The sequence below is a fragment of the Protomyctophum bolini genome (genome assembly GCF_963924005.1).
Source record: "Protomyctophum bolini genome assembly, chromosome: 12".
NCBI classification, from domain to species: domain Eukaryota; kingdom Metazoa; phylum Chordata; class Actinopteri; order Myctophiformes; family Myctophidae; genus Protomyctophum; species Protomyctophum bolini.
The window spans coordinates 12749132-12775312 of NC_137873.1; the positions used below are offsets into that span (position 1 = coordinate 12749132).

Consider the following 26181-nt stretch of genomic DNA (forward strand, 5'->3'; position numbering starts at 1 on the left):
GAATATAAAGGGTTGGACCATTCAACTTGTAGTTTGATATTTCAACACTAAACACAAAAAATCCTTCAAAGTGGGGAGGTGGGTGGGGAAGAATTTTTTATTTCACTTCTGTACCTGTTTATAAATGTTCACTTTTCTACTTGCAGCAGCATCTAAAGAAGAACCTGGAATAACAAAACATAATAAGAACTTAGAAATGTGCTTCCATACACATAATTTTCGTTGCTGTCGAGAGGAAACCTCCTAACTCCATTTTTTACACACTACACAGTCATTTGAAAAATAAAATAAAATGAATGTCGAGGAGACAAATTACAGCTGTCTAAATTACCCATATAATGCACCAGGAGAAACGGAACTATTTTACTTTAATGTCACTTGAGAATGACTTGCTAGACACTGGTCTTGATGTATAGAGCCCAAAAAGCCAGGAGGAAATGCTTCCAGGGTAGGCTTTAATTTACCCTTTGTTGAATAACAATAGCTAGTAACTACTTTGCCGTTGTATTGGATAGCAGGCCGACATGGGCTGAGGGCCAATTTTAAACGCTGTGCATTTAGGGTCAAATAGGCAGCCAGTAACGGGGTACGCACGCTTTTCCGACACACCGAAGATCCGAAGCGGGGGGACATGCGATGCGATGCGAAAAAGCGATGGTCCGACATGCGCTGCTCCCGTGCTTGCGGTTAGGGTTAGGTTAGGATTGAGGTTTCGGATCAATAGTATGTCGGAACTAAAGCCTGCACCCGCCAGTAACGAGGGGACTGAATCATTCTGACATTGATTTACCCTGCCACACAGTGTGAGAAAAATCTATAGAAAAATAGAGCGAGCAAATGGGAGGAAGGAAAGGTACGGACAGTAGTTTGTTTCATACTCTTATACAACATACATATACAATATAACTGATTGAAGTGTTATGGTTGTTAATGCTAAAATATCTCTGTTCCCAGACTTGATGTGTCTGTCACTGTCCAGTTTAGGGGCAGCCCGTCGGTTGTTAATCACATACTGGGCTAATTATTGAATTATTGACGCCAATCGTTGTGCTTGGTGTGGTCTGTCAAGTTGCTAACCCCCTTTTTTAAGAATTTGTAGTTGAAAGTCGGGGGATTGTGAATCTTTGTCGTGGACTGAGTTAAATCATAAATGGAAATGAGTAATTGTCTTCTTTCTTACCTGGGAGTGGTCAAGCACTAGCCAGCGCTCCGTGACGGTCTGGAGGTCCTGTCCACTCAGAGGCTCCCTGAGGCGGACCCTAACTTCAACACGACCCCCCGTGGCCTTGCGACCATCCATTACCTGGGAGGGGGAACAAGTCATAGAACTGATTCACAACCTTTTTCATTTCAAGGCCACAGACCCCGCCATTCTTTACACTGTAAAATCGAACGAACGAAGAATCATTTAAGTCCATACTATATTCTGACTCCTCCCCTAAAAGTCCCATCTGTCCTGACCCCTTATGCATAATTTACTAATTATGGATAATTAGTATGGACTTAAATAGTTCTTCCTCTCAACTCTTCAATAAAACTCTCAGAGAAACACTCCTTGTTGGATTATTACAGTACAAAAGTACCACTCACCTCCACGATCTCCCTGACTTCGCTCTGTGTCTCCAGTTTGTCCAGCTTCACGTGGACCGTCCCCAAAGGCTTGTCACTCCGCAAGAAGCCCCTGGTGCACATGCACACGCACACACACACGCGCACACACACACACACACACACACACACACACACACACACACACACAGACACACACACACACACACACACACACACACACACACACACACAGACACACACACACACACACACACACACACACACACACACACACACACACACAATCAACGTCACTGTCACACGCCACGCCCCTAGACTGGTACAGTACGTCACACAGTCACTGTCTCACTAAATATTACAGCTCCAGTTTAGAGTTCTTGGGACCTGTTGATTTTGGCAGGCCGTGATGGCGTTGAAATGCCCTATTTATACTCAGTGTACCGATAATATCAGATCTACAAGCTCACAACGTGTCGTGGCTATTTGCTTGGACACCTGCACACAACAAAGCATAAAATGACGTGTCTTTTAGTTCTACTGGATCTCTTTACTGGAGCACTTTCTTACGAGCTTAACATCATATTTGATTTAAAAGCACTTCTGTGAGCATTTACACGAACACAGTCTGATTAATCATTCTTCTTCTTAGCTTAATTGTTCGAACTTGGTAACCCAAAAACCTCTGCTCAGAGACACGCAGCTATGTCTGGAGGAAATATGTGTGAAGGTGTTTCGAATGCCTTTTATGCAAAATCAAGCAAACCTCAAACTAAATGTTTCTGTGACTAACTCAAACATTGTCAAATAAATAACAGAAATCACACCTGTGTGAAGTGAGGGACGCTCTTATCATCATACATCATCACATTCTGGCCAATCATAATTTGTGTCCTCACTTTTCCGCTCTCACTTTTATTAAATATGTACTTTGCTCAGCCAATCAAATGGGGTGATCAGCCAATCACAAGCCAATGTTTGTGTTTACACAAACCCAGAAAGCTGGCCTTAGGAGGGGCTAGCACGCCTCAAAAATATAAAGAAAAGGCATGCTCAACGATCTATTGCTCTTTTTCTGTAAACGATGCATAACTGGGTTTATAGACATGATGCAAATTCAAAATGATTTTGACTCATTGAAGCATTCCGACCTGAACATAATTACGTCTCAGCGTGTTTGCCAGAGTAGCCGTAGTTTGGCAAATTGTTACAATATTTCTTCATTTTGCAGGATAGCAGCAGACTGCAGCCACAATATCCACCCGTGGCTGTGGTAGTTATGCTATTAATCTCTAATAGCATTTATGCCAATTGGTGATCACATGAACGCCACACAAAGACAATTCATAGTCTTACCATCTGATGAAGATGCAGCCTTGATAACTGTGTCCATTCCCAATGGAGGACAGCAGATAGAATAGTTAGGATATGTTAATGTAAAGGATGCATTTTCCCCACGGTGATTAATAAACTTCTGACCCAAAATGCATAGCGGAAAGGGGAGTTCTATTGTCCTGCATTCCAGCATCATATTACGTACATAGACTGCAGCAGAAATGTAAGAAGGATTTCATGAATGAGGCCCAATATGTGTAGCGTATGTTTGTTATATGGTTCCATCAATAGCTTAACAGACAAATTGATGTTTCTTAATTAAATGAATGATGGTATAAAGGTATAATTTTCATACTCGGGTGGCACAAAGGTAAAGTGCCTGCCCACCACAGCGTGTTCAGTGTGAAGGAAGGGCTCATTACTCACCCTTTGTGCAGCACCTCCAGTTTGAGGCCTTTGTTCTGCACCACTCTCCTGAAGCCTCGGTGGTTGCGGTTGATAGACAAGCTGAAGCTCTGGTTGTATTCTAGTTCAGAGAAAAACAGCAATAAGAAGCTGTGGGATTCCACAGCACTAGTTTTTTGGCGGCAAGTCAGGTGGGAAATTGATAATTTTAATACGATAGTTGTATTTTGGAATTCTGTGTGGCACAAGGTTGATTATCGACTACGGTCATATGAAGATCGTCTGTGCCAAATTTCATGCTTTTATCACCACCAGTCAATTTCCCGCCTGACTAATGTAAATGGAAAAATGTAAATGTCATTTTACAGCATGACATGAATGACAACAAAAACCATTCTCCAAATGTTTCCCCCATATGTTCACTGCTATAGGCTTCTCTCTACTCAATTCAAACAATTACCGGTATATATTTAAAAAAATCAGTAGTTTCAAGTTTTGCAACCCTAATGTACCTTTCTGGGGGGAAATAATAAATAAAATCCCACAATGCATGAAGACAAACATCAAGCAAGTGCCCTATGTTACCTGGCGAGTTGGTGTTCTTGATAACAGCTGTTTTATGCTTCTGTGATTGCTCCTGGTGGTTTATTGACACAAAATAAGAGGTTAAACATCTTTTTTGGCTTTTATAAAGGCTTTCTGGAATGAACCACTTGTGTTGACTCACTCACCGTACTGGGGTAGGGGAACTCAAACTTGACGTATGCATCCAGGTCATTTGGTTGGATACCTGGGTACAGACAGAGTAAAGCCAGAGTTATACTTACTTATTTTTTTATATCAATATATGAATTTGGGGGTCCTTGACACTAAAAAGTTTGAGAGCAACGGATCTATGGTGCACAACATGGTGCTCAGGCATTACACAGATCAGAACATGTGCATTACCACTGGGAGCAGGTAGATTCATCCCTCTCACTATCATCACCACCATCTCAGTGCTGCTCAGGTCTGGGAAGATTCTGGGGGACAAAAAAAGGAAGACAGTCAGACAGACAGACAGACATATAAAACAAGTTTTCAAATTTGGTGTGGACAGATTGGTAACTTTAAGCTTTTGAAAATAGCAGATCTACAGTTAATTAAGGGATTCTCTCATGGACTAATGGACCACCCGAGGCATGAGTTTTGTAATCGTGACCAGCGGCGGTTTTCATATGAGCCGTGAACATCGACGTTTTGATCAGAAACGCAATCTGGGAAAATAATCTGAGATATAAGGGTTTTAAGATTTCAGTCAACATGCAAGTGGACGAGGGGGAACGCTTTCATTGACGGACCGACCATTTCTGGTTGATCTCCTACCAACGGAGACGCTGTTGGCCGGGAGTATAGAGCAGAGGTTCCCAAAGTGGGGTCTGGGGAACCCCAGAGGTCTTTGAGGGAGTTCCAGGGGGTCCCTAGCTAAATGTTAGGAACCCTTATGGGTCTGTAACTCTGAGAGTGCACAAATGGAATCAAATGGACCCATTTGTACACTCTCAGAGTTACATTAACATTGCTTTTACAATATAAATTGGGGGTCCCAGAGATAGAAATGCCATTGAATGGGGCTCCGTAGCCAAATCGGGGGTCCTTGAAATTAAACAGGTTGATCACTGCTGGAGCCGTAAAAATATTCTCTCATGGGGGTCCCTGGCATATCATTTCAAATAATGAGAATCATTTTGGGGGTCCTTGACATGAAAAAGTTTGGGAACCACTGGTATAGAGCGATCTCTTTCTGAATGAATAGAAAGAGAAAAAAAAGCACGTCCTTGGTGGGTTGTGAGTTAAGGCGGACAAGAACCAACCTGACAGTGTTATACGTCCTCTCCTCAAAGTGGTGTGTAGGCGGATCCAGACCTCTGGCTTGGGACAGTCTGAGAATATCTATGCTTTTCTTACAGCGCTCTGCCAGCTTTTCAAACCTGACACACACACACACACACACACACACACACACACACACACACACACACACACACACACACACACACACACACACACACACACACACACACACACACACACACACACACACACACACACACACACACAAAATGTCTTCATTAAGATATCATTCAGCTGCATACTATCATTGTCTTGGGTCATTACGTTATTATTTACAGTACATACAGTAACATACCGGATATTGTTAATATTATGAAATATGTAATATTACAAACGGAAGGATTGAGGGTCTTACTTTGTTGTTTCTGTGATGTTACCCAGGTGTGTGAATTGCTTGGAGATAGTCAAACATTTCTAAAAGACAGACATGAAAAAAAGGACATCTTTTATTATGACACTGAATTCATCTACTGCTCCCGGAGTTGGTGGTCAGCTCTAAGTCCTCACGGTGGGTTTACCTCCTGCTGCTCTTTGAGTATCTCGGTCAATTGAGTGTAGACCTCCTCTGACTTCTCAGAGAGCTGCACTTCACTGTGGTGCACCAACACAAACTCTTCATCTTCATCACCAGGGGGCGACGGCACCTACGATGCAAATCAGCGTTAAGAAGGGGTTGCAATTCATGTGGCTCATCGTAACTGTTGCATGGTTTGAAGGCAAAGACATCGCTTTCATGCTTTCCCTGATCTTGTCTTTTACCTTACCGTTTAGTGTTTACTAATGTTGTCCCCTTGTATTTTAACCTCTAAGTTTCCATTTTTAAGCTTGTGAATTATAAAAATGCTCAGTGAAATACTTAGTTTGATGAATTTTACGTTTTCTGTATCCTTTATTAAAATAATAATAATAATAATAATAAATAAAACTTTTTATCACAAAGTGCTTTACACATCATGCCATACAGACTACGAACAACAGGAGAAGAAGCAACAGGAAACATTTCAATAGTCATCAGCAAAATATAATAAGCAGCAGAAAACAATTCAATAATAAAAAATAAAAATAAAAAAGATTAAGGAGTTGTCACTGAAGGCTAATCTATAAAAGTGCGTTTTCAGTAGGAATTTAAAAGAGATTCAGCGAGTTTATTACGATGACTAGAATCTAGTGCTAGAATCACATAGTCACTGACAAACAAATTAAACATCACAAAATACCTACTACAGTACAGGGGTGTTCTTCTCACCTTACTGATGTCCACTGGTTTAAATACCTACTACAGGGGTGTTCTTCTCACCTTACTGATGTCCACTGCTTTACCGCTGCGTGCTGCTTCTATCATGGGTTCGAAGCCCTTGGCCGTGCGGAGGAACTGCTTGGCTTGGTCCATGTCGTTCTTCTGTTTGGCCTGCAGGGCGGCCTTCATGTACTGCTTCCTACGGCCCTCCAGGAACTCTACCTGCTGAATGGCTGTAGGGATGGAAGGGGTTAACGGGGTGAAAAAGGGACCTGTGTCATCATAACACACGAAAACATGTCCTTATGTCCCCCAAAACACAAGTACATTTAGGAAACCGTTATTTTATTTTTTTCATTTAACAACCATAATCACCAAAGAAAAATGTTTGGCATTAATCGTACGTTTCTGCAAACCAAGAATCAAACCACTCTCAATGTTACAAGGCAGGTGCAGTGTCAGCAGGTGGGCTTGAGTAATGGCCACGCTGATGACTTAGTGGCGTCCCATTAGCTTATCGATAGCATGGGAATCAGTTATATGGTAATCTATTTCACATAGTGCTTTGATATACAGCACATATTTGGTTCGGAAACTTCAACATTGAACGTATCTGTGGTTTGCAGAACGTACAATTGCCACAATGTTTTTTTCTTGGGCCGCCAGGCTGGTTGCAATGGCAGTTTTCCATGCTTGCGCTGGGGACTGACCTGTGGGTGACAGTCCCTCCCTGCTGGTGGTTCTGTCGGGGGAAGAAGAGGGGGTCCTCTTCTGGACGCTTCTTGTGGGAGGCACTGCTAACATGGGCTTCTTTGGCTTGTCTGGAACAGGAGGCTTAGACTACAAGAGGACAAGGCAGAAGGCCTTTTTAACACTTTAAGCATGGTTCCCATTTGTAAGTGATTGCCACACATATAGGACGATGTAATATTATTTTCATTGAGTGGTCATTTTGAAAGAACTCTTGTTTCCCATAGTTACAGCCATTGCCTGGGAATTGTGTAATCAGGAGATGTGTTATTCATCTGGTCATTATTACCCCTCCAGCAGGTTACTGTACTGTCTCAACTACATGACTGGACAGCTACAACAACATGGCTTTGTAGACCATATTCATCCTCAGTTACTGCTTCACTCAACTGATGGCTGCAAATTAAGTGCATTGCTCATGAACACCTCCTCGACACATAGGGAACTTGGGACCTTCTGTTTCCCAGGCTGCCTCTTTACCCATTCAGCTATAGAGCACCGAAGTCTGACGTCACTTTCAGTAAAGGGCGCCAATACACAGGTTCATGTATTTTTTTATTTGCAGTGAAGTCTCCATAGGGCGATTTTAGGTCCCTTCATATAAGAACGGTGTTTGAAAAATAAACCGACCACCCCAGCCTTTCTGTCAGGGGAGTGGCTGTGCGTTGTTAATGGAGAAAATGGAATTAATGTGGCCGCAAAAGCCTTGAAACTACATATGAAGGCAATGTCGCTGCTAATATACCGGTACGTCACGCCCAGCTGTCAACACATTGCGTTCCTGAGATTCCTCGTTGACGTAAGCTCAGCTGGTGGTGACTCGACTCGTACTAAACACGAAACATTAAATGTCAATAAAATTAAAATTAAAATTAAAATAAACGTAATTAACATTCAGTTTCTGTTGTGCGACGGGCAGATGCAGCCACCAGCCTACACGGAAATGTAGTCTCTGGGTTGTTTGACTCGTTTCTAACGCTTATTTTGTTACTCTTTGGGTATATTTATACATTTCCACCTTCAGTCGATGCTTCATATCCATATGAGTGAAAAGGCCGGGGTGATCGGTTTATTTTTCAAACACAGTTCTTACATGAGGCGATCTAAAATCCCCCTATGGAGATTACAATGCAAATAAAAAGTACACGAACCTGGGGACTGACGCCCTCTACTGACAGTGACGTCAGGACTTCGGTGCTCTATGGCTGGACAAATTAGGCCGTGCATGTTGGCTAACCCAAATATTGTTAAGCCATAGAATCGTATGCATGGCTCAGAGCCTCGGATTGTGAGGCGCTGGTTTATACAGTTGAAAACAGAAGCTCACCTCCTCTTCTTTCTCCTCTTCTTCGTCCTCATCTCCAACCTCTGTAGCGTCGGTGTTGGCAAGCTGATTGGCTGCCTCTAGCACAGCGGCGAATCCCTGCTCCGCTCCCGCCTCCTCCTGGCCCAGGATTGGTGGAAAGCCTTGTAGAACACAGACAACAAGGACATGCATTATGGTGTTCATTTTATATACTATGTTGATTAATTTAATACATAGGACCACCATGTAAATATTTGTGTTATCCTTTTAGCTTTAATGTCTTACTGTACCACATGCAGTTTACATTTCTGAATAATAAAGTTTTCAGTCAATCAACCAATTCACATAGATATGCACAACATAGCTTACATCATGAAAAATGTTACTGAAAATATATGCTGGTTCGTTGTATGTACACAGACACAACACTAGAGAATCTTACCTGGAGGGACAGGGAGATCTGTGAAGTTGACCGATTTCCCTGCTTTGTGGGATCGGATAGAACTCTGGTATTGCTGTCATAAAGCGAGAAGGAAAAGTTACTCTACCACTGCTACTTATGTATGTATATGGTTAACAAATAATACCAGGCCAGAGATACAATGTTAGCAGCTTACATTGTTTATTTAATTACAGAACAATTAACAGTGTTTTCAATGCCACATAATGAAGAAGTTAACCACTTACGTAAGCTCTAAATAACTTTGTCCTATGACAGATAAAATAAATAGCGTATCTAAAATCTAAAAGCTTTTTTCAAACACTTTATTTATAATAAGAACATTTGTCCAAAACAGGGATGTCAAGGTTAATGTGGGTATGATAAATGAGGCGGCCAGTAAAGAGTAAAACTTGTGTCTTTACCTTGGCAATACGGTCATGCATGCGGGCCTTGCGCTCATCTCCACTGGCCTTGGCCTGGGCAGACGCCTCCACATACTTAGCTCTCCTCTGTTCAAGGGCCTCCAGAACATCGCTGGGAGGAGCAGGGACCGACGTAGCAGCGGGTAGAGAAGGGACTGAGAGACGTAGAAACATTACAGTATACAAATACACACCATTACATCTCCACTATGCTGTATATCTGGAAATATATTATGTAAACATATTAATAGTGTTACAACTAAAAGCTGGAAGTGAGTAATAATGCAGTGGTCCTCTCCCAGATTTACAATCAGCCTTTCTGCCTGATGGATTTTCAATTTATGCAGAAAATAATAAACACAAGCCTGAGTTTCAAATTTAGTTCTACAACGTCTATTACCCCTGGTTAATATATCAACCGTGAATTTAAGACATTATTCATAATTACTGTGTCTGTGAGTCAAAATTCATTAAAAAAACATATATATATAAATATTGGAATTGATTTGTGGTGATTATCTTCTTGACCAAAATGTGTAAATGCCATAAACTAGTAATGTCTTACTCTGCAAGAGGAACCCATAGCGGAGGTCAATTCCAGGTTAACCAACCAAAAAAAGATGTCAAAGAATATAATGAAACCCACACAAACATGATATACGTATCCACACTACTGTAGTATTTTGTAGTCACCTGGCTGTGTTGCAGCAGGTTCCATCACCGAGGCAGAACTCTGTATTTCCCCTAGAGGGCAGCAGAACATAGCACAGTATGACATGTAGTCAACTTTGTAGTTTCATATTATAGACGAATCCAGGAACGGGTCTCATGGTCGCAGCTTATGTATTTCCTGTAGGCGGACTCGACGTAGCTGCAGGGTTTAAACCCTCACCAGGCGCACCTCTTCTACTATAGTGAACGGCAGAGTGACTGATGTTAGTCTGCCTCAAACGTTACTCTTTTACCTGCTTTTTACTAACACTAACATTACAAAGATGCCCAGAACATCGAGATGAACCTGTGTAGTTTATGGCTGCTCTAACAGTAGTGGTATCATAAAAATAAAAAAACGGAATGTCAAAATATCCACAGCGGTGGCTGAGACCAGAGCCATTGAGTAATGGTTGAGACGAAGCGGTGAAAGGTCCTGAAAGATACATAACGACAGTCTTACCCAATACCCAATCTTTCTGTTTTATGAACTGTAATGGGAATGTTGGACATTACATGACTATAAGGACTGTCTGAGAATGGGGTTGAGGAGGCTTGCGCCCGGAGGGCAAGGAGGCCTGTTCCTCACTCTCTGTATATTATTTCTCTGCTGAATCTTCTTAATAAATTCTCAATACTTCGTCATTCCTTCATCTTTGGAAGATTATTTAATCTACAACAGGGCTGCTGTATTTTATACCTCATACTAAGCATTTAAAGTATGATGTATAGTACAGCAGCCTTGTGTTCATGAAACAGAAAGATTGGGTATTGGGTAAGACTGACGTTATGTACCGGTATCTTTCACTGCTTTGTCTCAACCATTACTCTATGGCTCTGGTCTCAGCCACCGTGGTGGATATTTTGACATACCGTTTCTTTATTTGTTTATGTTGCCACTACTGTTGGAGCAGCCATAAACTACACAGGTCCATCCCAATGTTCTGGGCATCTTTGTAATGTTAGTGTTAGTAAAAAGCAGGTAAAAGAGTAATGTTTGAGGCAGACTAACATCAGTCGCAGCTACGTCGAGTCCGCCTACAGGAAATATGCTTTCATTTTAAAGCTTCATCAGACTGGAACAACTTGTCTGTCTCTTTGAGATCAATTACATCATTTAATATTTTCAAGGCTTCTTTGCTTGTAGACCTGAAACCCATTTGTACTTGTTTTAGATTTTTGGAGAGAGGCGTGTACTTTAATGCTTGATTATTATTTTTAGCTTTATCTTCATCTTTGTTTTTTCATTATTATCACTATTAGTATTTTGTTAGGTGTTTCAGGGCAGCTTCTGGTCTTGATGTAGTGTTTGAGTGGTTTGGAGAGCATCTATGTTTTGTTGATGTTGTAAGTGTATTGTTCCGTGTCGACATGTTTAATGTATTGTTTTGTCTATGTACTGTATTCATTGTGTTGTGCCCGAGGACCCCCTCTAAAACGAGATGATATATCTCAAGGGGCTATCCTCTAAAGGAAATAAAATGTCAATATATAATTACGTAAGCTGCGACCATGAGACCCGTTCCTGGATTCGTCTATAGAATATATATACCGGTATGTTCCAATAATTAAGAACAGAATTTAGAGACTTAAAGGTAGCATAAGCGAAAACTATGTATGTATTTTTGTATCACAGCAAAAGCTGACATGGCTCAAAATCTGAAGTGTTAAATGTGTGAAAAATACTCATAATTATCACTCCTGATTTTACTGTGTACGGACTCCACTTCTTTTGGAAGTAAAGAGCTCTCGTTTTGATTCACTCAACTTTTAAAAATCACACGCAGGCCTCACACGTCGATGAGCACACCATTCGAGGTGGCAAGTCGTGGTGGATGGTGCAACAGGTTATAACAACGTGACCCTAACGGGCAGTGGTTTTGGGGGTTTCACCATGGGAATAGCACACATGTACTGGATGTCTGGATATAGCCTAATCTAGCATTATGGCCAAGAATGACCTCCTTTGTATTTTCACAATGAGTTGTAGATAGATACCTTTATTATCCCTGCGGGATAATATAGGTATCTATCTACAACTCGTGCCGACATGGTTTCATTGGTCTTCTGCAATGTGTCCTCCTGTCATCTCTTTGTTTACTCCTGTGCGTTGGAGTGATAGTAAACCAAACATTAGTGCGCTTTCATTCTTACCCAGTGTCGGGGAGGGAGGCAGGCCGCTCAAGTCGATCCGCTGTCCCTGTTCCAATGCCTGGATGACTGCGTCAAACCTCTGTGACAGGGAACAGACAGAATGCCATGCATAATACTGGTCTTTGTCGTCTGCCTACATTGACGGAATGTTTTGAAGAGTTGGGAGAATAGTGCAGCAGTCAAGAGGGTTTCACCGAGGGACAGTGACACTGACTCAAACATCAGGTTGTCTGCTGTTGCATTCCTGAGACAAGTCACATATTTGCCCTACTCAGAGACAGATACAAAGTCTGCTTCCACTTACAGTAGAAAATTAAGCTTCCTTCTCTATACATTTAGCTTGTATGAGTCTAGCCTAATCAATGGAAAATTAGGGAATTAAGTCACTTGTACTTCTTTGACTTTTGATACAATTTAAGATTATAGTTTTTGATTGATTATTATATTATTATTATTATTATTATATTGATTATTAGTATGTAAACAGCATGTGGTACAGTCAGACATTAAGGCTAAAGGGTAACACAGGATAACACAAAACAGGCTCTGCTTGCTTCTTGAAGAGGGCGGTCGCATTATTTTTCTCTCTCCCTCCCTGGCTGTACATTCCGTGCCTGCACTATACAATGATAATTGTAATGTGATGTGATGTCTTCTTACCCCCCCCTCACCCCCCCCCCCCCACCTCTTTCTTTTTCTTCTGAAGATGCAAGTAGGCCGGGCGCAGCGCACGCTTGCGACCAGCAGCAATAAGTTTGGTTTGATTGATGTATGTTATGTGTTTCAAGCCTTATGACCTGCTGTAAAACCATTTGCCCTTCGGGGACACTAATAAATAACCTTGAACCTTGTCCTGGGAACTGGTTTCCATTGTGGTCCTATGTATTAAATAAATCAATATAGCATAAAATCATAACTACTATATTAGTATTATATACCGGTAGCTGTGAATTGTGAAGTACTATGACATAATAGGACACACATAGCTTATACTTAGCAATACTGTATTTAATCAAATAATATAATGTTACTGCTGTTAAACTATTATTTTCAGTCAAATGGAATCATTGTGTGCCTCCTTGCTATGTCTATATATATGTTTTTCTGTTAAAGCACTTTGTGACTGGTTCTTAAAAGTTGCTATACAAATAAAGCTTTATTATTTTTATTATTATTATTGCCAATTCCGTGGTCCCTGTCGCTGCAAATTCTTACGGGGTGTCCAGGGGAGTATGCACAATAGAGAGAACCACATGCCGCCCCTGATATGGAATGAAGCTAATGAAAATCTCATGACTGGAAATGTAACAATGATGTTTGGGTAATATCATTCCAAACCAATGTTGCTGCTGTTCTACATACAGCCAATCAGTTAGATTGAGGCTTTCTTTCTTTCATGATATTTCTGAGGCCATTCATGTTTTATGGAAGATGCTTCTGAACATAGTTTGACCACTTCAAATACGCTTTAATCTTAAAATAACTAATAACACAACACGTCATGCTGCGATGTGTTCTGAAGATCGGCTATTCTCGGTGTTGAGACATTGCTGTCATAGAAGACATGCTGGATTAGATCATATGGAATCCTCCTAATGACTGAAGTCAATCATGGCAACTGAGAACTTGAATCCAGGCACATGATTCTTTTCATCTATAGTGAGGAGGTGGTTCACACTATCATCCCCAGTTCCCTTCTCCTGCTAGTAAACAACAAGGACCGACTGATACCTCGCTGACTTCTTACCTACAATTGTGATTGTTCGAGCGAAGGCACCGAACACTGGCCTCTGTGGTGTTTTACATCTTTAGACCATGCGGCCACCCAACTCTTCAAAATCAATCAAAATGGAAAATTCAATGTGTTTACTCTTTTATGTCATACTTGTGGGGTTTATTTAACCCATTGACGCCTGGTGCAACGTATACGTTGTTCTACCCTTGATGCCGGCCGTGCTCTCTGTGTCTCATCAGCTATTGCTATACATGTAGCAACATAACTATTAAAAAAAAAAAAATCATCAGAATTTGAAGGTTTTCAGAAACCTTAGGTCAGGCCCTAGAAGGCGTTCCCAGATTCGGCCTCAGGCATCAATGGGTTAAGAGAAGCTGTTAATGCCACCATTTATTATTTTTCAAACTCAGTATTTAAATAATGCTTCTGTGAAAAAAACCAATAAACAAAGTTATAAATAAAAATAAAAATCAATCAAAATGCATCTTAATTAAGTCACAATATGAAATAAGAGACATAGAATAGAAAATAATAGATCATAATTGTATTCATTGTCAATGTCATATACTGCACCTCCCGCTGGTGTTCTACGCTTAATTATAGTCTCCTACAGTTACTGATTCTTCATTCTACACTCTCAGAGAATGTACAAGTGGAACCAAATGAACAATAAGGGCCCATTTGGTTCCATTTGTATACTCTCTGAGTTACAGACCCCCTAAGGGTCCATTTGGTTCCATTTGTATACTCTCTGAGTTACAGACCCCCTAAGGGTCCATTTGGTTCCATTTGTATACTCTCTGAGTTACAGACCCCCTAAGGGTCCATTTTTGTTCCATTTGTATACTCTCTGAGTTACAGACCCCCTAAGGGCCCATTTGGTTCCATTTGTATACTCTCTGAGTTACAGACCCCCTAAGGGTCCATTTGGTTCAACCCTGAAACCCCCTTATAAGTGATCCTCTTACCTTGCTAGTCCTTAAATAAAGCTTGGCTTTCTCCGCCTCTCCTTGCTTCTTGGCACTCAGAGCTGCCATCTTGTATTCTCTCTGCCTCTCCAGGAGCATTGCCCTGGTCCTCTCGCCCACTGTGTGGATTCACCGGACAAACAAGCAACAGCATTGAGAGCCTGGCTTCACTGCATATCCGGAATGACACTCATTAACCACTTAAGTCCAATTTTATACTAGGAGGTACGATAGTGTTGCGCAGTGAGCTTGCCGGGATACAAGCTCACAATGCGTCACGATGCAACATTTTGTGAGCTTGTAGATAATCTACTTTCGCCTAGCCTGGCATGGCCACACTAATCACTAAGAGTTAATGATTTCGCTCTGGCAGATTTGTCTGGTTTACAGGCTAACTGTCGCCTATAATGACATGCCCATAACAGGGACACCAAGTTGAATGTGGTTAAAAAGGAGGCCTTCAGGTTGTGTGCCCAAGACGTCCACAGACGTCCTGGGAATTACCCGTATGTGGTGCCCAAGACGTCTGTGAGTGTCTTTTATAAAAACAAAATATGTCAAAAACATTAATGTAAAAAGTGGGCACCCTGGGTTACTATTTTGAAAGTGTCGCATGGGCACACAATGTGTTAAACCACAAGAAATAATTATTTTGTGGGTGCATATCCACATCCGTATGTTGAAAAAAACAAAAAACAAAAACAAGGAATAAAAATGTATATTAGAATATCAGATGCAGACAATAAGAGCCTGTTATGCGTTAATGCACAGTTATATTGTATAATAGATTTTTGCCATCATACTTTTAACAGTTTTAGTCATATTTTTTGGCCTGTTTCTTTTAACCCATTTAGACATGAGGACGATTCTACAAATGCCTTCTAAATCCTGACATTCATTCATATTCAAAGATTTGCGCCACATTTTCACGATTTTTCAAAAATAGCAGACCTACAAGATCGTAGCGCGCCACTCGGTGGCGCAGTATGAGCTTGTAGATCTGCTATTTTTCAATAGCTAAATGTTTAAAACACCAAAAGGGGTTCCCGCCCAAAATGGGTTAATAAAGTAGTTTGTTTTTGAAAAGCATCATTGAGTATCTAGAAAAGTGTGATGAAATTATTATCCTTATCTGCTAAAAGCCTAAATTGTGAGTGACCATGAGTTAACGGCAAAGTGGAGTTCCTAGGCTGTTCCCAGCTCAAACTGACCTTCCTCCACCTGGCTGTTGTGGGACTGGCTCATAGGTTCCTCTTCCTGTTCCACAGGAGATGGAAGGCTGCTGACAGGAAGCTGGGATGCAGAGGACGTCTGCTCCTCTTCACTGTTCGGTTCGACTATCTCTGGTACGTCATCTGTAGTCTCTGTCTCCACCGGCGCCCCCTGTTGCTCTGGAGGCTCTGGGTCAGATGTGGCTTCAGTGGACAACGGGGGAGCGGGCCGCGGGGGGACAGCGGGCCGAGAGGGAGCGCTGGGTGCTCCGGTGGCGACCGGTGGTGGAATCTCTGCCTCGTTCACGCTTCTCCCTTTCTTTGCTGCGGTTAACATGGTTTCTAGAGTCTGAGGGGAGACAGAGAGTCAGAATGCATTAACCACATGAACTCCCTATTCTGGGGGGGGGGGATTCTAGCCTGGTTAATAAACCAGACCGAATCAGCCGTTGGCAAAAAAGAATTGCCTGCTGGCGGATTACGGTCTGGAGAGGCTCAATTGTACGCCCATTTCCTACACCAGAGAAATGGGGCGGCCAATCGGGACACGGTATGCAATATGGGCGGGCTTTGGTACAGTGACTTTCAATGCTTGAGATCTTTGACTGACAGTAGCTCTGACCAATTGCGTCAAAGAGAAAATGTTTCAACCCGCAGCCCTGGAAATGAAATCCAAGCTGAGCCTCCCCAGACTAATATCCCGCGGTCCGTGCGATATTAGTCTGGTTTATTAACCAGGCTAGGGGGATTCGGCACAATATTTCACTTGTAGATTCGCTATTTTCTATATAGATATTTTTGTGTAGAGGGAAAAAATGAAGTGAGGGGTTGCCACATGACGTCACTGCTTACATTCAAACATTAAAAGTCCATAGACTTGGCTGCCACATGACGTCATTTCTGAAAGCCAGACGTTGGAGGGGATAGCGCCCCTCAAAAGGAGGTTGCACAGTGTAAATTACTTAAGGATCCACTGATGTGGTGTGCAACTAGGAAATAAATGGTGGTCTCTTATTGGCTGTTGATGGTGACGTAACTAAGGTACGTTGGTTGGTATAAGGTCAATAACAGGTTTAAAATAATAGTAGCCATGTATGGCCTAATTGTGTGCAAGGCCCAAGTTGGCACCTCGACAGAGTGCATTTCTAGTTACTACCTGGGGTCGTATGTCTAGTCTAGTATTGCTGATGTTGCTCTGTGGAATCTGTCTTGATGCCTTGGGTCTTAGAGGTAGTTAACGCTCTGGGTATCGCTGATGGAACGCTTCTGATCCTTACTTGAGCCCCCGATATCAGTCATGCCCAAAGATATGTCGGGCTTGAGTAGGCCATTTATCTCCAGATATGGGGATGTCCGGATGAGTAGGTCAGTTATCTCCGTGTATGGCGTTCAGGGCATCCTGATTCTAACTCGGTCAGTTAGTCTGTATTGGCTGTAAGTGGCTCCAACCTTAGTGGAGATTCGATTTGGGACGTTTTCAATCCAGTTTATAATACTGTATATCAGTGAACCAGTAACAATCAATTGCATTAGATTGGTCCAACAAAGAAATCAGTAACTTTGATTACTTTTAGATTTTTTTGGACAACAGAATCTATAGCACATGATGAGACAAGATACTTTTATATAATTTATATCATCTACATTTATAAATCACTAATTAAATAACGGGCAAAAGATATAATAATAAAAAATATTTTCAGAACATGCACTGCACATATACAGTAATAAGCAGCAAACCTAACGGAAATCGTAATCAGAGTGCTTACTTTATCCAATAATACCGTTTCATCCAGTCACTACTGGATTATAATTACTGTAGAAGCATAGTTATATTGTTACTTTAGCAATCAGATTACTGTAATCCAATTGCAGTAATCCGATTAAAGGTAACGTGTGTCATCTATCCATCCAATAATTGTTTATTATTACTGCCAGCCACCTACCTTCAGGCCTCGGTCGTATCTCCTGGCTTTGGAGGCCTCTCCGGAGGCCTTGGCGCTCTGGATGGCATCCTTGTACATGCCTATCCTCTCCTCCAGGGTGTGCTGCAGACTGCCTGGTGTGGAGGACGACTGGAGAGACAACAGCAATATGTCAGGAAGTACCAACATCTTTATTCAAAAAGCTTTCAGATGAATTACACCTTAGCACTTGCCAAAGCACTTGACCTAGCCTCGACGACCTACTTTGCAGGCTTTTGATAAGATTGTGATTTAGCAGTAACAATATTGATAGAGTAACGGTATTGAACAGAGCAATGTACCTACAGTATGTGCCACTGTAAGCGACTAAGAGTTGCAAGAAAAGATACATACTGTACAAATGTATCACAATATGTTTTGTAATACTTAGGCATCAACTCACGAAAGGATTCGAATCAGACAAATTACCAAATTATTTTTCTTACACAAATCCTTCAAATCCAGTATTTTCTTTCTCTTATGCTCTATTCAATACAGTAGCAAATAACTAATAACACTTTTTTATCAATTCTCTTACAAAGATCCTTTATTTTTTAATGTGCCCTCTGCTGTTTGCATCACGATTTAATCACAATCTAAAATGTCCCCAGTTTGAATCGATTTGAATTGAATTACGATATATTGTTACATACCTAGTGATACTGTATTGATTCTCAAGAACTTCGTAAAACTTATTTTTTCTGATAATGGGCAAAAGTGAATTCCTTTGCTTTGATTGCACAAAAGGTATTACTATGATGTTATATGTTATATCATGGACTGTGATGAATAAAAATGCTTTATTGCTGTGAAAAATTGAGTTGAATAATTGAGTGAAGAATACGGTAATTTACTCTGATTTTAGGCTTATGGTGGTGTGTTCTTTATACCATTATATATAGATATGTATATACACACACACACACACACACACACACACACACACACACACACACACACACACACACACACACACACACACACACACACACACACACACACATATAGTATATATATATCACTCTGATTACAGTATAGCAACCGTTGTAACCCTTGTATTGTGATTTGTATCGTAACACCAGTTTCTTGCCAGTACACAACCCTAGCGACTAGTGCCAGACAAATCTGGGAACCCATCGGCAAAAAAGGCAGAATAAATATTTTTTCCCCCTTTGAATTAGCCTCTGGGCCCAATTCCCTGTGTAGACCAAATATCGGCCCCTTTCACTCTCGTTCAGCCCTCCTCTTCCGGTGGTGCGTCTTCGTTTACATTCCTAATAACAACAAACTATACACGTTGTAACAGGAGTTGCCGCCAGATTCACCTGCGGAGCTCTGAATCTGTCTCAAGAGATTAGTGACAGACTAACTAACCAGTCAAAGCCAAAACATATCAGGTATTTCCTGAATTATACTTGGACATGCCGTTTCGCACACTGCTGCATTAAATTAGCTTGTAGATCAGATGTTTTTGGGTTACGCCTAGTATTCAGTGAGTAGGCAGAAAGGAGCCAGGCTGCGTACCTGCTGTGGTGCTGGGGATTCAAGGCTGCGTACCTGCTGTGGTGCTGGGTGGGATTCAAGCGTTTCTGTTGGAGACATTTCAAGTGAAGGAGCAGCATCTTCTGCTGGAGCATCCTGGACTTCTTCATCACCCACTACTTCCTGGAGCTCCGCCTGAAAGAGAAAACACTGCTACTCAACCACCAAGCGCCCATGTCAGCCAAAACAACTAGTCATATTCTCTAAGGGGCTGCTTTAATTTTGTCATTTTCTAAACTGCTGCAAATGGCAACAGCATTAAACAGACTTTGGGTAGAAATGTGTGCTCATCACCGTCACATTTTAGAAAAGAAGGTAAAAGGGGGCTAGGTGCTTGGAAGTTGAAAAAGGTGTAGTGAACGTGCTCCTTGGTAGGGGACTGAACTGAACGTGCAACAAAGGGAGAAAAACAAGGCTAGAGCAGCAGGTCCTCTCTGTAAAAGGCTTCCCTCCATCCAGAGCAGCAGGTCCCCTCTGTACAAGGCTTCCCTCCATCCAAAGCAGCAGGTCCTCTCTGTACAAGGCTTCCCTCCATCCAAAGCAGCAGGTCCTCTCTGTACAAGGCTTCCCTCCATCCAAAGCAGCAGGTCCTCTCTGTACAAGGCTTCCCTCCATCCAGAGCAAGTACAACGGCAACATGTTTACCTCTGCTATGAGACAGTTGGTTCGGTTAGCCTGACAACCAGTGTCTCAGGTGAAAAGTCGCTCCACCTCTAAAGCGACCTCAAGCACTCCCGCTGGAAGTTTTAATGAAGAGCCTTTCATTTTCAGCTTGGGAAGGAATGCCCTGGTGGACACAGCCTACATGCATTTCAGACATTTAGATGTTTGGTACTAACCAGTAAATCTTCATCGTCTTCCAAGTTTTCATCTTCCTCCTCATCATCAAAGTCTCTCATGCACTCGTCGGCCATTCTTGCAATATCTTCCATTGGCAAGGGGGCTAAAACACAAACATAGCATTTAATGGTTGATTGTTTGAGCTTTTTATTGACATAAATACATACACGTAAAAAATATCTGTATACGGTTATGATTAGGACCAGCTGCAATTAAGCCTGCTCTTTGCGAAGACTTGAAGTTAGCGTTAAATATCAGGCCATCCGTAGGAGGCATGTGTCAGGAAGGGAGCCAGTTCAAGTCCACAGACTGGATGCATCTGATCCTTAAGATGTAAACGAATATCACTCTTCTTCTGTCTCAACAACAACAAGGTGCCCTCAAGCAAGACAGCGCAGACAGAACACAAACCGGTGGAATGCTTAGCACGGCTTTGCTGAAAATGAGAACTAAAGGCTCAGTAAACCCTCCCCTGGCTATTCCTCTTATTATATAATAATAATCTATAATAATATAGATTGTAAGATTTATATCACAAGTAGCATCATAATCATATTGTTATTATCAGAAGGTTTAGTCCTCATCATCATCATACTCAACAAGAGTAATCATTTTTTAATAAGAAATTATGCAGCTAATTCAAATCACCCATCATCAGTAGCCGGGAACATCAGGATAGAAAATGAGTTAAGGCTGCAGCAAGCATACTCCAAACGAACTGGACTTGTTTCTGCTTCACAGCAGGACTCGCTGAAACTAACAAATAAAAAATAAAAATGTTTTATGATGGTCTCGCTGTGGCTTCGCTCCGAGTCCTGAATGTTAGACCCAGCCCCACTGTGTACACAGTGGTGGAACTGTGATTTCACCACGGATCTCCACCACTCGTTTACATCAACCTCTGACGTGCTTTAGATATAATTTGTCTCTGAGATTTCATCGTTTCTGGCAACAGACACAGTGGACAAAGTGTGTGCCGTCTCTCTCAATTAATTTATTTCCATCTGGTTGTGTTTGTAATCTCTCAGAGGGGGATTATAGAGGATTGTACCTCCTAACCTCCTAAAGACAACCTTTCTTGAAAACTGTCCATGGTACGGTGCTGGCAAATTTCAGAAATTAAACAATATCGTACAGTGTATCCCGCAGGATTTATTTTAGACTATGGGGGGGACTTGTGGTTTGTTGGGGGGCCCGCAGCCCAGTGGTCAGTGGGTATACTCCCCTGGGAGAACATTTTGCACATTTGAAAGTGAAATTGCATCACTCTGGGGCATCCAATCTCAGGACACCATTTAACATCTTGAAAAGTTCATATTTCATTCATGGTACAGTAGCTAGCCATTACTGTGTATAGGGTTTCAGCGAGAAGTCAAATATCTGGACAGTGATATAATAGCCTAGCCTATGTAATACTCACTTAACTATATAATACTACTTTGCATTCTTGAATGCTTAGCTGTCTGGTTTTTGAGGTGGTCCCTCATGCCTCTTACAACGGGAAAAGGTTTGGGATCTATTTTTCCCTTTCTTTCTACCAAGGGGTAGATTTCAGCTGTTTTGAGTCCATGTTTTCACAAGTAATGCTTTGATTTTGTATGTGTTGAACGCTGTGCTTTTTCAACAATTGTGATTCACCTATTGTTGGTGAAATTTGTTTCTGATGAGGGCGTAAATATCTCCATTTCTAGCCACCTGTTATTATAATGAGCCTCGGGTTAGGGGCCTCAAATATGTTTTATTTTAACTTGCATGTGGAATAAGGTTAGTTTGTCTATTCATGGTGTTTTTTATATTGGCTATTTTATAGCATTCACTGTGTCTAATATATGTGTGGGTTGTTATTGTTGCCTCATTATCAGGTCACCCGCTCAATGTTGTAAGTTAATGAGTCTATGGTGCCATTTCCTGTAAGCCTTGACTCATGTTTTAACAGCCTAACAATGGCTATGTGTCAAAACACGTAGGTGCATTTTTATTATTATCTTGTCATGCATTAGCAAATTTTATAAAGTATTTTACATATTGCAACAAGAGTGCCGTTTGGTCTTTTTCCTTTTTGTCAATAGCACACCATGTTCACTTTGTGTCTCTGCCGCAATGTTCAGCTGGTATGGAAATCTTGGAGGTGCAACTGCAAGAACTGCAGAAACACGTTTGTCTCCTTTTGGAGTATGTACAGTATGCTACAGCCTAAATAAAGTCAGCTGTTCTTCTTTCATTGGCCTACGCTTTGATCTTGATGCAAGGTCAAGGAATATATCTCCCACTGAGTTAACCAAATGAAATGACTCACTCCTGCCCTTGGGCTTGGCTCTCCCCCCGGCAGAAGCCGTGCTCCCTGTGATAGCAGCCAGTTCAGCCTCCAGGTCAGGGTCATCAAGGTTCTCCTCCATAGCCATCGCCATCTCCTCTGGGTTGAAGTCTAAAAACAGACCCATCTGGAACGAGGAAGTCAGAACAATAACAACAATAATAATAACTAGAAGCCAACTTGTGCCATGCACACATGGCCTACTTGTGCACAAGCAGAGCACGCCATGAGGTGCGCTCACCACTGCTGGTACGACTGCTGCTCAGAGTCCTAAAGCTCTCTGCTGCTTTCTGGGTACGACTGCTGCTCTGAGTCAAAGTCAAAGTCAAAGTCATACGAAGCTCTCTGCTGCTGTCTGGATACAACTGTTGCTCTGAGTCCTAGATCTCTGCTGTCTGGGTACGACTGCTGCTCTGAGTCCTACAGTTCTCTGCTATTCTAAATCCTTTATACCAGTTATTGATCTTATACCAACCTTGAAACGTACCACCATATCACCATAAATGGTGGTCCCTTATTGGCTGTTGGAGGACACCAACATACATACCCAGCCAATCACAGTACTTGCGTGCTCTGCTTGCGCAAGTAATAATGATAATAAATAAGAAGTTTATATAGTGCTCTGACAAATCACAGGTGGAATTGCCATAGCTTCATTTACACCCAATATGGGAACCCATTGGAAAAACAAAGGAAAAATAGCACTGAAGAGACTATTTACACCTCTACATGGTGTAAATGCTAATGTTAATGTTAATGCTCTCTAAATACTAATTGGGATCCTCCATTAATATAACAGTCGGTGCCAATGTTTTCTTTAAAGCAGGGGTCGGCAAGTACCGGTAAGTCTGACCGTGGGCCGATCTTTGGTGAATCCATTGGATCGTGGGGTCATCCCAGAACATAATTAATGTATAATTTAAGAACTTCAACATGACACAAAGCCTGACTGATAAAAGTGCGTGTGAGAAGGAATGATAGTGTAATCACTTCATGCTGGCCCCATCCTTGAATGTGTGAGTTAATTAAAAGGTTAGACAGTCATACTCCTTTCCGAACAGAGATAAACAAGAGCTCTTTCATAGAACAGCAGCTCTTTGATTGTTAGGTATGAGAAATGTTTTACCCATTAAAACCAGAAAAGCATTTCTGTCTAGATTAGATTTTAACCACTTTAACCAAAACAAAACCACAATTTTTTTTAATGACAACATTTTTAACTCTTATCTTTGCTTCTGGGGGACAAAATATTTTGAGATGTGGGTCCAAATACATTTTGGCCACGGACCACACGCACTATTAGGGGGGGTCACACCGCAGAACAATTCATGTGACTATCATTTACTCTCAACATAGATAAAAGTTTAGTAAGCATTCCTCTAGTAGCAGTAGTCTCTCCATTTATTCGAGCCTATGTGTCGGACTGTCAGTCAGATATTAATGTAGATTATTTACAAACTAATATGCCAGGGACCAAATATTACTGTGTGTGGGCAGCTCTGGCCCACAGGCCGCCTGTTGCTTGTGTAACCAGGTGGAATCTCCTATCAATTCTTTAAAGTAACATTGTGCAGGTGTATTCTATTAAAGAAACACTATGTGCCGCAGTGTCTTCCACTTCCAGTAAAACAATAGCAGTGTGCTATTAGAATGCCAAACGACTCGCCCCTTTACCAACTCGCCCCGTGAATTTGTAGTTAACAGTTAATTTAGTATTTCCCTCCCTCTATGAAATCTGAAATTATCTTGTATACAGATTTATTTGATTGTATAGTAGTCGATCTCTATATTCTGTAAAATGAAGAAAGAATAACATGACACAGAGACGGTGACTGCTAAATTAAGTTAATTTAGGAATTTCTAGCAGTTAATTTCGTTTTATTAAACACATTTCTTCCATGTAGCCCATGTTTTGTAATGGCATCATCAAGCTATTATGCCCATGGATATACAGAGTGAACTTAATGATAAATTAATATGATAATACCTTTTATATAATCACCAACATGAATTATGTTTGTTATTTACAGCTAGGTAGAGTAGTTGGGCGAGATGGAAAAGGGGCGACCGTACCTGTTACCCTATATTAAAACAGTACAGTGCCCAGTGTTCGCTATTCAAAACAGCAGTGACAATATTTCCAATAAAACAACAAAGTGGCAGTTTAGTTGCCAACAACGCAGTGCATCAGTCAGTGTTTTCTATCAAAACAACAACATGCCAGTCGCTAGTCAGTGTTTGCCATTAATACAGTAGCTGTAGCACATGGCCAGTATTTCCACACTCACACAACAATTAACACAGTACCAGTGTTTTCCATTAAAAATAGCAGTGCCAGTGTTTTCCATTAAAAATAGCAGTGCCAGTGTGCGGTGTCATTCTCCTCCTCACCTGTTTGGCTGCAGCAGCACCCTGACCCTTGGGCATCGGTGCCCTCTTCTTTTTAGCAAACATGTTCTCTTCTTTCTCGTGGCTTGGTTCTTTTCAAGACAGCAAGCCCCGAAATTGTAAAGTCAGCGGTCGCAGATGAACCTATATGAAGTAAAAGCATGTACACCTTAGAACGGTCAAGCAGCTGCTTTCATCTCTCATTGTAAACAAACTATAGTCATGTGAGCAGCAGTGGTTGTCAGGTGATGCCTATCACCTCATCCAACAACAACAACACGACCTGTCAAACCCCCATGGGTGTTCATTTTACTCTCTGAGAGTGTACAAAATGGAACCAAATGGACTCGGCAGGGACGCAGGGTCCATTTGGTTATATTTTGTACACACTGAGTGTACAAATGGATAAACAAACACTCGGAGGCTGCTAGCTTCCTCTACCGTTAATGGGCTGTTGTTAGCTTAGCTAACATTACCTTAGTGATGATGTTTCCACAAAAGTTTATTTAGAAATAACTAATCGGCTGGCTTGAATTAGACGTGTGTGCATCGATGGTTCTGGTCTTAACGTCACAAATTAAACGTTTGTTTACCTGCTCATTTATTACCACACTAGTTGGTTTAATAGTTGTTGTTTTTAGTCCACTCTGCAGAGGAACAGTCAGTTGTGTTGCTTCATTGGTTTCGTTTTTGACATGCCTCGGCTCAGTGCGCATGCGTACACTACTGCATGTGGGGGCGTTCCAGGTCGTCGTGCAGCTGCTGCTTGTCAATATTTAGATTGCATGGGATCAATTAGCTTTGCGGGTTGCAGATCAGTTCCAGAGCGGATACGGAAACGGTATGTGTACTTGCATGTATGTGTGGGCGCACATTACCGGACACAGTAGGCGGGATCTGGTCCGGATGACACTCGTTAAATAATAATATAAACCAAGCCCCTGCCACTATAACTGATATAATGCAGTCTTCTACTACTAGTGTGGTGAACTTTC

The 26181-nt window shown here is 41.6% G+C and overlaps 1 protein-coding gene across 3 annotated transcripts in view; it reads right to left on the reverse strand.

Moving 5' to 3' along the window:
- Positions 1–25867, reverse strand: part of cc2d1b (coiled-coil and C2 domain containing 1B) — a 32998-nt gene extending 7131 nt beyond the window's left edge. For all 3 annotated transcript variants that reach the window (XR_013965058.1, XR_013965059.1, XM_080778343.1), the window contains exons 1-25: positions 25780–25867; positions 25190–25330; positions 22781–22925; positions 20484–20587; positions 19660–19779; positions 18085–18213; positions 16139–16487; positions 14928–15046; positions 12225–12303; positions 10053–10103; positions 9360–9514; positions 8938–9010; positions 8517–8656; positions 7150–7279; positions 6500–6672; positions 5721–5846; positions 5558–5616; positions 5163–5279; positions 4258–4331; positions 4041–4099; positions 3895–3946; positions 3331–3430; positions 1591–1681; positions 1181–1303; positions 115–164 (exon numbers count right to left, since the gene is read on the reverse strand). Coding sequence is in view for 1 of the 3 variants with exons in the window: in XM_080778343.1 (XP_080634469.1) it covers positions 153–164; positions 1181–1303; positions 1591–1681; positions 3331–3430; positions 3895–3946; positions 4041–4099; positions 4258–4331; positions 5163–5279; positions 5558–5616; positions 5721–5846; positions 6500–6672; positions 7150–7279; positions 8517–8656; positions 8938–9010; positions 9360–9514; positions 10053–10103; positions 12225–12303; positions 14928–15046; positions 16139–16487; positions 18085–18213; positions 19660–19779; positions 20484–20587; positions 22781–22925; positions 25190–25252 (2643 nt within the window). In the remaining 2 variants the exon portion in view is untranslated. The remainder of the gene's footprint in view (positions 1–114; positions 165–1180; positions 1304–1590; positions 1682–3330; positions 3431–3894; positions 3947–4040; positions 4100–4257; positions 4332–5162; positions 5280–5557; positions 5617–5720; positions 5847–6499; positions 6673–7149; positions 7280–8516; positions 8657–8937; positions 9011–9359; positions 9515–10052; positions 10104–12224; positions 12304–14927; positions 15047–16138; positions 16488–18084; positions 18214–19659; positions 19780–20483; positions 20588–22780; positions 22926–25189; positions 25331–25779) is intronic.
- Between the last annotated feature and the right edge of the window lie 314 nt (positions 25868–26181).